Below are 12,506 nucleotides of genomic sequence, written 5' to 3'. Positions count from 1 at the left end.
ACAAATTGAATTTTCATGGATGAAGGAAGACTTTGTGGTGCTGCATTTAACACCTCACTTTAGGGCCTGCTTTCTCATTCAGTATCTCATTCTGGCTCTTCAGATCTGACAAGCAGCCTGCAGCTGTGACCATTTCTTTTCTTACTTGGGTACCAGATCTCAAAACACGTGTGACATTGTTCTTTTTGCTCTGCACTTGCCTGTTTTAAGGCACTGAGTGCAAGGGGGTGTCTGTGGTGTGCTTGAGGAGCGTGTTGTTCTGCAGATAACCGGGAGCATGTGGGCCGTGTGCCCACCCTTTAAAGTCCACATCAACTGCTGTTCATCATGGTGTTACCTGGCAGCCTGTTTCAGAGCAGCTTGTAATAGAATGAGGGGGAGTAGAAGTCTTAAGAATCTTTGCAGGTATCATTTTATTTTATCTGCTTGTCCATGAAGAGGGAGTGAGAGCAGTTCCTGTCATCCTTGAAGGCTGAGACTAGCAGGTGGGGCGTGGATTGAGCTGCACCAAGTAAGCCAAGGATGGGACAGCTGATAGTGTGTGTGTCATTGAAAACCATCAGGCTTGGGCATTTCTGGAGAAGGATCTGATTAATTGTATTACCAGAGTCGGTGTCAATTTGAACTTATAATCTGAACAATTCTCTCACCCTTGCCTTGTAGAAGAGGTGCTGCATCCCTCAGATCATTTTGTTGATCCTCTGCATTTTGGAGTATGAGTTCATTTTAAGGTAGCTGTCTGGACTGATCTTACTATTTTATTAATGCTGTGAAAAGTGCAAGTATTAACCCAACTTGTTAATGGAGGAAAAGCTGCTAGACAGCGCTGGTGCAGAGAAGAACCAGTATTGTATGTGAAGAACTTGGGTGCTGGGACTTCCTGCAACAGCATCATGATTTATAGAGCACATGGATGAAGGTCAGCCAGCATAGATCCACCCAGCCCACTGCTGCTCAAGGCCAGAGGTAGCCTTGGCACAGGGGGAGGGTGACGTGTGACCACGTTCAGTGTGGAATCCTGCAGAGCCAGCTGGGTGCAGGGCTGTGACATTGAGAAGGATCAAGTGTGATTGGGGCAGGAAGACATTTTTGGGTTGAACTTCAGCTGAGGGGAGGTTTGTGAGATGGCTGCTTCAGGTACAAAGGGGCTGCCACCCACCGGCATAGTCCAGGGCTGGGCAGTCTCTGTAGGAACCTGCCAAGTTCTGCAAAAATGTGTGTCCTGGGCGCACACCGCAAGCCCAGCCGTCAAGGGTGGCACTCCTGCTGGGTCAGGGCGTGGAATGGCATTTGGAAGCTGAGAGGCAGCAGCTCCCTGTTAAACACTGCACCAAGGAAGGCTGCTGTAGGTGAATTCCCAAAACACCTCCCTGTGAGTGCAGTGGCCGTCCCTCCCAATCTGCAGTTTCTTTGTAAAGCCTGGGTTTTGCTGAACACAGCTTTGACCACATCCCTGCACGAGTGAGGAGTTTGAAGCGGACCTGGGGTCCCTGGATGCTGGGGTACTGTGGGAGTGGGGATGGGGGAACCTCCAGGGCCCTTAAGAGCCTGAGACCAAACTGGTGCTGCTGCACCAAAGGCGCTGGGGCTGGCAGGCCCTGGGAGGCTTGGACAGAGCAAAGTCCATCCCACAAATGACACTTCTGCCACTAGATTCTTCGGGCGCCGTTTTTGTTCTTTAACAGATGAATTGGAAAGCTTGGACTGGAGGCTTTCTAATAAAAATTGTTCAACTAAGAAGAAAAATGTCAACTATTTATAAAATATAATATTTTAAAAATAATACAGATATTCAAAAAAATGCACATAGTATTCTGAATGCTTTCATTTTGGACAGGAGGAGGGAACCAGAACAACAACAGCAGCATTAAAGACCTCTTAATCATGCAAGGCACTTGGGGAAACAGAGCTTAGCAAAATGATACATTAATAGGGAAAAAAAAAGGTATTTTCTCTGAGTGGCTGCTTCCTACTGTTTCTGTTGGCCTGAGGCACATGTTCCTCTGGGGCAGTGAGGTCAACTGCTATAGAAATACCCAAAAATCTTGGCAAAAACCTTGAAATACCCTTAAAAACCTTGAAAAACCTTGAAAAATCTGCAACTTTTGTATCTTCTCTGTCTACTTTTGGATTAGGTGGAGGAGAAATTAACTGGCAGTTTTGTTACTTGCATAAAACTTTTGCTTTGTACTACTCTGGTTGAGCGTTGTTAGATCTGCTTGTGTTTTTGCTGGAGTATTTGTATCTTGCTGAGAAACATGGATTACTCTTTGGCAAATCTGAAGCCTTACAACCTTTAAATACAGTGACATTACTATTAGAAGATGTTTAGCTGTTGGGGCCAGTTCCCTGTTCCCTCTCTGTGGGTGAATTTTTAAGGATATAGGATGGCAAAAAATCTGAACAGGTCGCTTTAGACAAAGGAATTCACAAACCCTATAAGCAGACCCAGCCAAAGGCAGAGGGATAAGTTGTGCTTGGAAATACTATGTTGGTGAGAAGTCCTGAGAAGGGTGATAAATCCTGCAAGAGGGAATTACTTGGTTTTTCCTTTATTTTTGTTTGTTTGTTTGTTTGTTTGTTTGTTTGTTTGGATTTTCCTCCTTTCATCCATACTGCTAAATAAAAGTACGCTGTTTTCTTATTCTGCTTTGTATAGTAAGTCAGCTGCAAGGGACAAGCAGAGCATCAGTGTCAGGCATCCAGTCAAGGCTCAGCCCAGAGGCACCCCTGCCTCAATTTACCTCCTTTTCCTTTTTGACAGGAGCTAATATACGTTGTGCCCAGGTGTCACACATGGACAAACCAATGTGGGTCTCATTGGAGAGCGGGGCACTGTGCCCTGACGGTCATTGCTGGGGACAGGGTGGACATGTGGTGAACTGGGGCAGGATACAGTTCTTGTCCTGGACTCCTCACTGGTTTTCCCGGTCCTCCCCTTGTGGTGGCCCCCAATGCCAGATTTAAAATGGTGCTGACGTCTACTGATTGTTGTTCAGATATTAATGCAATCACTTGCTTTTCCCTCCTCTTCTGAATTAAGACAATAATGCTGAATTTACTGTAACTTATTATAATTTCAGGTCTGCATGAGAGTTCTTTGAACTATCAGGGTTTAAAAAAAAAAATCTTCAAAATACTCACTTCTTTGTTAACAAGCACTGAAGCCTTGAGAGTGTGTCTGGGTTTGTGCCTGTGTCTGATTAATCCCTGAAGTACCCAGTTATATGAACTCTTTGGATTGCTGGCGACAAAAATTATGGTTGTGGATTTGACTCATTTCCATGCCAACAATTTAATACATCCATGTCCTTGATGTCAGATGTGCTTCTCAACTGAGAACTATATTCTTGGAGCAGCCCTGAGTAGGTTATGGTAGGCATCTGCAGGAGGTAATAAATTTACATAAAGCAAGAGAGACTTAAGCCTGTGCAGATTGGCTCTTCTTGAGATGGAAGTGGCACAGAAAATAGAACTGAAGTTGCAGGAAAGTGTTAGCTTTAAACAAAAACAATTGAGAAATAAAAATCCCAAGGTGGCTGCATTCCATCTGAACCAAAAGCAGTTGAAATGTAATTCCCCGTGTGCTGTGATGCCACCTACGGGATTTCTGTGGGGAGCACAACCCTGACCACAGCGTTTAGATTTTTAATCTTAGGGTTGAAGGTTTATTTTAAAACCACAAGAGCATGATGTCCTCCTGAGTCTGTCAAAACAAATGTTTCCCACTCTGTAGTTTGCTTTTTCTGTATTGAATTTCAGGAAAGTTGAATTCCTTCTCAGAAACTTTGGTGTGTTGCTGTCAGCAATTACAGACCTGAGCCCAACACCTCATATACTTCCTGCCCACAGAGGCATTTCTAGCTTGCTTAGTGCATACTAGATCTGCCTTGTAAAAAAATCATCAGAGTAATACAATCTATGAAAAATCTTGTGCATTTCTGCAGCTATCACAGCAGTGATTTTGAACCTGTGAAATTCATACATGTTTTGAAGAGCAGAGGATTTCTGTGTTAAAAGATTTGCATTTTGGAGCCATAATTAAATGCAAACTTCAAAAAAGAGATCTGAAACTGTAATACTAGTCCTAAACTCCAGACAAGTAACCTGAGTGTTAAACATTCAAAGAAGCGTTTGGGTTATGGCTGTGAGTCTTCTGTTAACCTGTATGTTTTGGGCAAGACCTTTCATTCCACAACCTAGAAAAAGCTGTAATATATGAGAGAAGATATGTACTCTTCAAGAATAAGTAGTAATGTAGGGAATGCATTTTCAACTCACTTGATTCTTTCCAGAAACAGAACTGTTATCACTTAAATGTGGGTTGGATTGGCCAAGCAAAGCACAGAGCTATCATTCAAGCCAGGAGACTGCTGGATGTTTAGTAACCACATTTATCCTGATTGGGAAGGACTGGACAAATTCAACCCTCTTGCTCAGTGAGTGCTGGTTTTTTTCAAGGGTGTCAAGTACCTGCCTGGTGGGTAGCCCAGTGCTGTGGGATGGCTGCAGGTGGGTTGGATGCAAAGGAAAACATTTCACAGTTATTTCATATTTATTATGAGTAGATGCAAGAAGTTTGGGGTTTTTTTCCAATGAGAACAAACAGGCATTTGAATAATTTCTCCAGGGAAGGAAGTTGTGCAATCCCCAATACTGGACACTTTTAAGGTTGAGCTGAACTGGGCCATCATTACAGTGTGCTTTTGCCAAGTAAGATTGCACCAGATGATGCCTGAGGTTTATTCCAGCCTGGTGTTCTGTCATTCTGTTATTATGTGATGCTGCAATGGAACTGTTGATCTAGAATTAACTTGCAGAGAGAAAATATGTCATGGAATTCAAATCCAAGCACTGGAAATGACCACATTTTAAAAATGCAAGGTAAGTGAGGAGACCAGCAAGACAGCATGTGTGGTGGTGCTTTTCAGCTCCTCAGAGCTTTATTACAGAATTGCAGCATTGCTGATGTGGGAAGAAGCGGAGCCACCTAGAGCCCAGGGCTGTGTCCCATGTGTTGACTATCTTCAAGGGTGGAAAATACTTTTGTCTTCTCTGGGCAACCTGTGCCCAATGCTGTTTTAACCAATCTCATAGTAAAAGTGATGTTCAGGGGAAGTTTGAGGTTTCTCATTTGTGTCCACTGCCTCTTATCCTGCCAGCAGGGGCTGCCTTTCCTAACACTTCAAGATAATGAACGAGGCCTTGGGAAAGGCATCTGCCGCTAACAAAGTAGTTAAAAGTCTGCTGCAGGGGGCAGTAAAAATGTATTAAAGATCAGCAGCAGCTGCACGCCCATTTACTGTGAATAAATGTTCCTTCTGTGTTCTGGTAGGAAGCTTCTCTGCTGTTAAAAATCAGAGCGTCATAGGATGGCACAGTTGCTACATTCACAATGCCAATGCATTTATCTTCACCTGGAACAGTTCATGGCTGATGGACAGCACTGCTGTACACAGGAAACTCGGGTGAACTACTCAGTTTGGGAAACTTGGGACTGAGGACAAGGACTGAAATTTTTTTTATTGCAGAGTGTGGTGCAGTGATGTTAACAGTGATGTGCTTATAATTGTGTGTATTTGCTATTTATTTACTTGTTGAGTGTCATTGTGCTGCTTCTGAGCACGTAACAAAATGAACACCCAGGTGTGATGGATCATCACACATCAGAGCAAGAAGGGCCACAGTAATGGTTAACAGTCTGTGTTTCTGTACTGCACATGCCCTTGATTGCAGCAGCAATGATGTGAAAAGTTCAAAGAGTATTTCTGAGGCTCTGGCCCTTGCTCACACCCATGTTTGCCTCTGGAGTTTTTTAATCAGTTGCCAAGACAAACTTCTCCACATGAACATAACAGATGCTGTTACCGGATTGTAATCAAGCCTTTGCATATTTTTGAGTGTGCTTAAACTTGACTAAAAAATCCTTCTCAGAATAATGAAATGCATCTCAGTTCCACGTATCACTGTTGTTATAATCTGGACTGTGTTAGCTGCTTTACCATCACAACTGACTGACCTGGGGCATGGGTAACTCAGCTCCCCTCCGCAGGCCACAGCAACGCTTGCTCTGTTCCTAAGCTGTGGACACTGACCAGCACTGCCCGGCTGGGCCAGCTCCCAGAGCAGGGGGGGAAGTCTGTGCTGAGGTTGTTTGTGATGGCACATTCTTACTGCATCACGTATGGATGGAAATAATAGTTTCCGTCTCTTTTCTGCAATGATAAGTATCTATGATAAGCATTCTGTTACATGGTTTCGTTCTCTTGACTCTTTCTGCCTGTACAGTTTCTCCTGTTGAAGCCTAAAGCCAGAAGGGAAAATAAGATAGATTTAATTTTTTCTACTTTAGAAATGTGTATTTGCATTTCTCACATCTCCTTTGACTCATCTGGGCCTTGAGTGAGGCCTTAAAGCTGTGTTGCAGGCAGGCAGTAAATCCTGCATTATGGATATGAGCAGCACTTCAGAAAGTACTGCAGCCACAAGAGGCTGCTCCAGAGTTTCCATTGCCACTTGAAGCCTGTTAAAGAAGCAAGGTGCACAACCTGCTAATGACAACACAGCCACAGCCTTGCTGACAGCAGCTCAGTTGCTGCATGGAAGTAATGGCTGCAAATATTTAAACTTTGTTATGCCAGAGGCCCTGAACGTGATGCAGCGGTCGGGGGCTGCTCCTGACTGGTGCCAGCAATTCCACTGGTTCTTGGAAGCTGCTCTTACTGCTCTGAGCAGCAGGGACCAGAGTGAAAACACCAGATGGAACTCAGAGGAAAATGAACTGCTGCAGCTGAATGCACCTGAGAATCAAACCATCCAAAGTTATCTTTTTAGCCTTTTTGTGTGCCTATAGCCAGACAACATCGTGTATAAATTAGGCAATAAGTCAGTGTGAGCCTGCATTTGTACTTGAAATTCAAACTTAAAAGTATTAACCTCTCATATTTTGGTTCTTTACCAAAATAAATTGCTAAATTCTCTGCAATGGCCAAATGTGCTCTTCCTGAAGAGGCTGGCATGGACCCTGATACAGAGCACTGTGATATAAATATGCATATATATGTGTATATTGGTGTGTATACAAGCATATATGTGCATCTGACTATATCTTTATTTATATTTACTGAATGTTGCTCCTGCTGCTGCAGCTTAAAATGTGGCTAAAAAGTAAATTTATACAGCAAACAGCAGTAACAACCCATCCACTTCTACAGTCAGCAAACAGTGCAGAATTGCAGAACACCAAGCTGAAGAGCAGGCTTTAATTTGAAACCACAACCAGTGCCACATTAGCACTGGTAAGAACTTCTGTTCTGCTGTATATCATAACCCACTGATTGAATCATTTAACCCCCTAGGACTCTTCAGTGCTGCAGAAGAATGCTGGCTTAGAGGAGGAGTCAGAACTGAATAAAACAGATTGAAGACCTTTGTATATATTGCAGCTCATGCTGAGAACTTAGCACAAAGAAGCAAAGTGAGAAACCTTGCCAAGCACCAGAGAAGGCATTTGCAAAAACACAGGGATGGCTCTTTACAGCAAGAAGCTATGGAATTATGAAGGAGTGTCAGAATTACAGAGCCATCAACACCCTTTGGCTCAGGTTACTCTCCTTACTGGACATGGCCAAATGAAGAAGAATCCAGTTTTAAGGAAGGCAAATCAGAAAATACTCTGGGGGGAAGAATAGACTTATTCTGTTTTAAGAAAGGACTGTGATCTAATTAACTCTGTTAACACTACTAATCTGTTAATACAAGTTTGAAAGTCACTTATAGGTTCACAGATATGTTATATATATACACATATAATCAGAATTATTTTCATATATATGATAATATAATGAAAAATTTAAGGTTAATAGCCTTTCTTTATCTAAGTAATGGTAGGATTACTGCACTATCTCAGGAACTATTGCATCTTCAGGGAAGGCTGTCCTTTATTTTTTATTTTCCTTTATGTCCTAGGAACTGAAAGGCAAAAAAAAAATCCTTTTACAAGAACTTTTACTTAGATATTTTACTGTTGCCTTAGAAGATCATCTGGTCAAACATTTTGGTTCATTTAGTACCATGTCTAGTTATATCTTGAAAACTTCCAGTTGAAGGGACTCCACCATGTCCCTGGGGAGTTTATTCCAGGGATTTGTTATTATCACTGTAAAAAAAGTCTTATATTGAGATGAAATGCTCCCATTTTTTTTCCATTAAGAAATGCATGTACAAAGTCCATTAAATTAAGAAATGAAATTAAATTAATTGATGTTTCCCCAGTTTTCAGAGTAAGCAAGTTTGCTTTCAATATTGGTTGTACACAATTTGCCTACCATAATGCAAATGTTGGTAGCATTGAATTTGTATACAACTGTAGCTTCAAATATAACTGAAACATGCAGTTTCATGGTGTTAATTAACAAAAGCTGATGTACAGCAGCATATCCTTTTGACTGTTGTTGTGATAACTTGAGACAAACCAACCTGCTAGGGCTTGGAAACATTTTTCTCACAGAGATTTTGTTTGTTTATGCACTAAGATACTCTTTGGCCTACGCAGTGGGCTCAGCAGAAGACTGCAGCCCAGAGAAGACTGGGAGAGAGCACGGAACAAGCAGTGACTGAGTGCCTCTATGGGAGGCAGGGTGCCTTAGCCGTGGTAGGTGCAGCCACTCTTAGGAGGTGACAGAGTTACCTGCAGTTGTCACCTTCATTACTGCTCCACAGGGAACAGCTGGAGCCACTGTCTCACTGTAGGCAAGCACCACTTCAAAGAACTTGCAGAAGGTTGCAGTCAGGTCTTGCACAACCCTGGCAGAGACATCTTTTTTCCCCCCTAACTGTTACTTTTTGGGATTCACTTGACTATAGGGTTACCTTACAGTCTAGACTTCAAATATGAAACACTTAGGCTGCAGTCTCACAGAGCATTCATGTATTTGTATTTGCTCATGTAAACACTCCCAGAGCTTCCTAGGACTAGAGATGGTGGGGAAAAGTTTTGAAATGTCCTTTGTTATGTGTAAAAGGAAGAGCTGGAGAAGTGTCATGAACTCAGTAGAGATGTATAAATAACAGCCTTTGAACTGAGAGACACACGTGCAAATCTCCAAGCGATGACAGTGGGTAAAGCACCACAAAAGCAGAGCAAGGGAGAGGAGCAGGGCTGTGGAGTGACAAAGTGACACTGCAGTTTCAGGTGTGATTTTGTGCCTGCTCAGAAGTGACTGTTCCTCACCTCCAAAATTCAGATGCCAGCTCCTGCTGGACTCAGAACTCAGCCAGAAGTCTCTTGCTTTTACTTGCTGTGGTGTTTGTCCCTGGGGCTGTACGAAGTGGCACCTCTGGCATCTCCGCTTCTGTACCACCCTGCTGGGAAGAACCAAACTAAGCAAACTGAGAGAGGACAGTGACATCTCTCTGGAGCCAGTTATTGCCATTGCTGGTTTTCAGCAGAGAAGCAAATAATGTTTTGTAAATGTTTCATCTGGGTTCTGTTATAAAAGCAACAAACAGGCTTGTGCTGCTTTGAAGTGCCCTTGTGCTGTCTCCATTCCTTTTAAGTGAACCCAGATTTCCACACAGATGGTGACAAAGATTGTTAGCACCTTTATGGAAAACTCCTCTGAAACCTGCACCAGATTTGTCCTTCTCAGGTTCAAATTTCCTGGGTTGCAATTAAGACTGGGCTTGGTTTCTTCTATTTTTTATCCCACTTCAACTGAATTCAAAACCCACAAGTAAACAATTTCTTCATTCTTTTGAGGTAGTCAAAGGTCTTGAGAAAACCTAGGAAATACTTAAGTGCTTTTGTTCATCCAGAAAAAAGAAGATAAACCTTGTACAGTCTGAATGCTGGACTTCTGCTTCTGAATTTAGGATTCTGTGAAACCTCATTGGTTCTGTACATATTTAACTTCTCAAAAGCTTCACTCTTTTCTAGCAAGCAATGGACACTGACATAAATTAAAGAATCACAATCTCTGGGCTTAAATTCTGCTTCTCCTAGATTCATCGCACAATTAAGGCAACTTTTTTGTTATAATTTCTCATAAAAGAAAATCTTCACAGGTGTATAAAAGTTACTGTATATACTATTCCACCAAGAGTGCGCTTTTAAAGCTCTTTACTAAGTTTTCCAGTGTGGTGCATGCATATATATATAAATGCACATGTATATGTGTGTATATATAATTTTTTCTCTTAAGACATTTATAATTACTTTTTAGTAGGCATCAGATTTGCTTCAGCTAAATGCTAGTCAAGCTAAGAAACTACATATTGAAGAGATATTTGCTAATGATTTGGAAAAAAACAAACAATCTGAATTGTTTGAAGTTTCTGGGGCTATCATCTGAGCCATTTCAGTTCAAAAAGCTTTTCAAAAATGCATCCATTCTATTTCTCTGTCCAAGTCTAAGGAATACACATAACAAATTTCAGAAACAGATGGATTATCAACATACTCAAGTTTTTTGTTTCAAGACTTGGATGATTATTTGCATGAGTCTTCCTCAAGGTATTTGGCAAGAACACGTTCATCCTTGAGACCCTCTTGACATCTATTTGGGAACATTTTCTGTGTGAGTCATGCATGTATGTAAGTGCAGTTAGTTTTAAGTGCTTATTTTGAGAGAGAAAAGGAAATCTATGCAGTCTTGCTGAATCCATAAAATTACGTGCATTCTACACAAGGACACAAGACACAAGTGTTTATTAAAATAAAAAGCTTTAATGCTTTTGCATTTAAAAGATTTAGCAGAAAATAATTGCTACAAACATGCTACAACATATATGTTCAAAAAAGTTTTCAGTGCTTTCTTTCAAAGTTCAGCATTTTGGCAAAAATAAGTTTTTCTGTATATACTTCAAAACTTGGCTATCATAATACTGATATAAAATACTTCATGTAAAGTCAGGTGCATAAAATACAGTAAATAATAAAACGTACTGTTTGTATAAACATTTAAAGTATAAATTTCATTAGATAACATGCAAATACTGCAATATTTTAAATGGCACTTAAATATAGATACTGGGATTCTTTATATTTTGCATCCAATATGAGATTCTGAAATGTACAAAACTATAAAAAGAACACATCTCTTCACTGAAGTCAGGTACTAGCATAGAGCTTGATTGTCATTTTACAAGCAGTGAGCCCAAAGTCCTGCAAGTCCTCACTAGTCCAAGGAAAGATGTATACTGAAATAGGCCCAGGCCTAGTTAGCTTTCTTCATAATAAAATATGAAAGCATATTTACATGAGAATAAACTCTTAAATTTTTGGTAGGGTAATTAAGTAGCAGCAATCTGTTTCTTCCAAAAATGATGTTTAAAATAGGTGCATGCTTTCTTTGTCACTGATATGCATCTGAATAATATAAAGTTAGCATTCTTCAGTAAACTCAAAACACTGTTTAGTTAATGGCTGAAAAAACCCTATAATATCCCTTCTCCTCAAAATCATAAATCCATAATGTCAGAACCTTCCAGGGCATATTTATGTTGTTTCCAAGATCCATGGAAAACAATCTAATTGTGCTGAAACAGTCATCTGACTAGTTATGAGTAAGAGAATAATCTTTTCACATGATTCAAATACTTTTAGTCCTTCATTGAAAAATGTTAAGTCCATCAAATCTTGCACGTTTTTTCTTTTCTCGTTCAGTGATCAACAACTCCAAAAGTCCTTCACAATACAAATGTCCCAGTGCTGGTGCATATTTCCCAAGCAGTTACAAGCAGTATCTCAGTGCTGATGCCAAGGTGAATAGAAGACTTATGAACAGGGAGTGCAGAGCAGGCACCACTTGAGCAGAAGCAGAAGAAATGCTAAATGAAACTTGTACTTGAGATGCAATTAGAGCTGACAGTGGCACGTGTGACGCTAATGTTGGGCTGTCCGAATTGATCAGAGACTCGATCTTTTCTGCCTCTTTATTGCAGGCTTCAATCTAGAGGGGAAAAAAAAGTTATTATTTCTCTTTTTACCATGTAAAATGCCTATGCAAAAATATTCCCATCAGCACATAAGATTTACATAACTCTGGGGAGTACTTGGAAAACAGATCAGAGGTCTCATCAAGCCCTGAGCAGTAGAAAAGGAAGGAAGCTAGATACGAGTTAGTGTGGGTTGATATGTTTTGAATGTTGATGCAAAAAAGCCCACAGTGAATTATCACTAAAGAAAGTGCCTCTAAAACTGAGGACTTCCTTCCTTATTGACCAACTTACGTCCTTGAAGTCTGCAATGGTGGAAAAACCCAGATTTTCTCCTTCCTGGGATTTTCCTTCCAAATGAGAGATAACTGATTTCGTTTATGGGAAAGGGAGAAAAGAATGGAAGTAACAGAACCTGGGAAACCACAGGTTTCCACTCCCCCACTGACATGATGATATTAATGAATTTCTGTTAGGAAATTAATTTTTTCCACTTCATTTTCTACTGCACCCTAGAAAGGAATTTAGTTTAATAAGTCTCTTTAAAAGCATTGGAAGCTGCCTCTGGT

The 12,506-nt window shown here is 41.0% G+C and overlaps 1 protein-coding gene across 7 annotated transcripts in view; it reads right to left on the bottom strand.

The window, feature by feature from the left end:
- Window positions 1–10,706: 10,706 nt before the first annotated feature.
- Window positions 10,707–12,506, bottom strand: part of RECK (reversion inducing cysteine rich protein with kazal motifs) — a 51,051-nt gene continuing 49,251 nt past the window's right edge. For 4 of the 7 annotated variants that reach the window (XM_059474743.1, XM_059474751.1, XM_059474760.1 and 1 more), the window contains one exon: window positions 10,707–11,951. In XM_059474743.1, the coding sequence (XP_059330726.1) occupies window positions 11,733–11,951 (219 nt within the window). In that variant the 3' untranslated portion in view covers window positions 10,707–11,732. The remainder of the gene's footprint in view (window positions 11,952–12,506) is intronic. The other 3 variants (XR_009418648.1, XR_009418651.1, XR_009418650.1) reach the window with 3 other exon arrangements.

Source organism: Ammospiza nelsoni, chromosome 1, assembly GCF_027579445.1.
Source record: "Ammospiza nelsoni isolate bAmmNel1 chromosome 1, bAmmNel1.pri, whole genome shotgun sequence".
In the NCBI taxonomy this organism is placed as follows: Eukaryota; Metazoa; Chordata; class Aves; order Passeriformes; family Passerellidae; genus Ammospiza; species Ammospiza nelsoni.
Note: the sequence above shows the minus strand (reverse complement) of the source record. Positions and strands in the feature narration are given on the sequence as shown.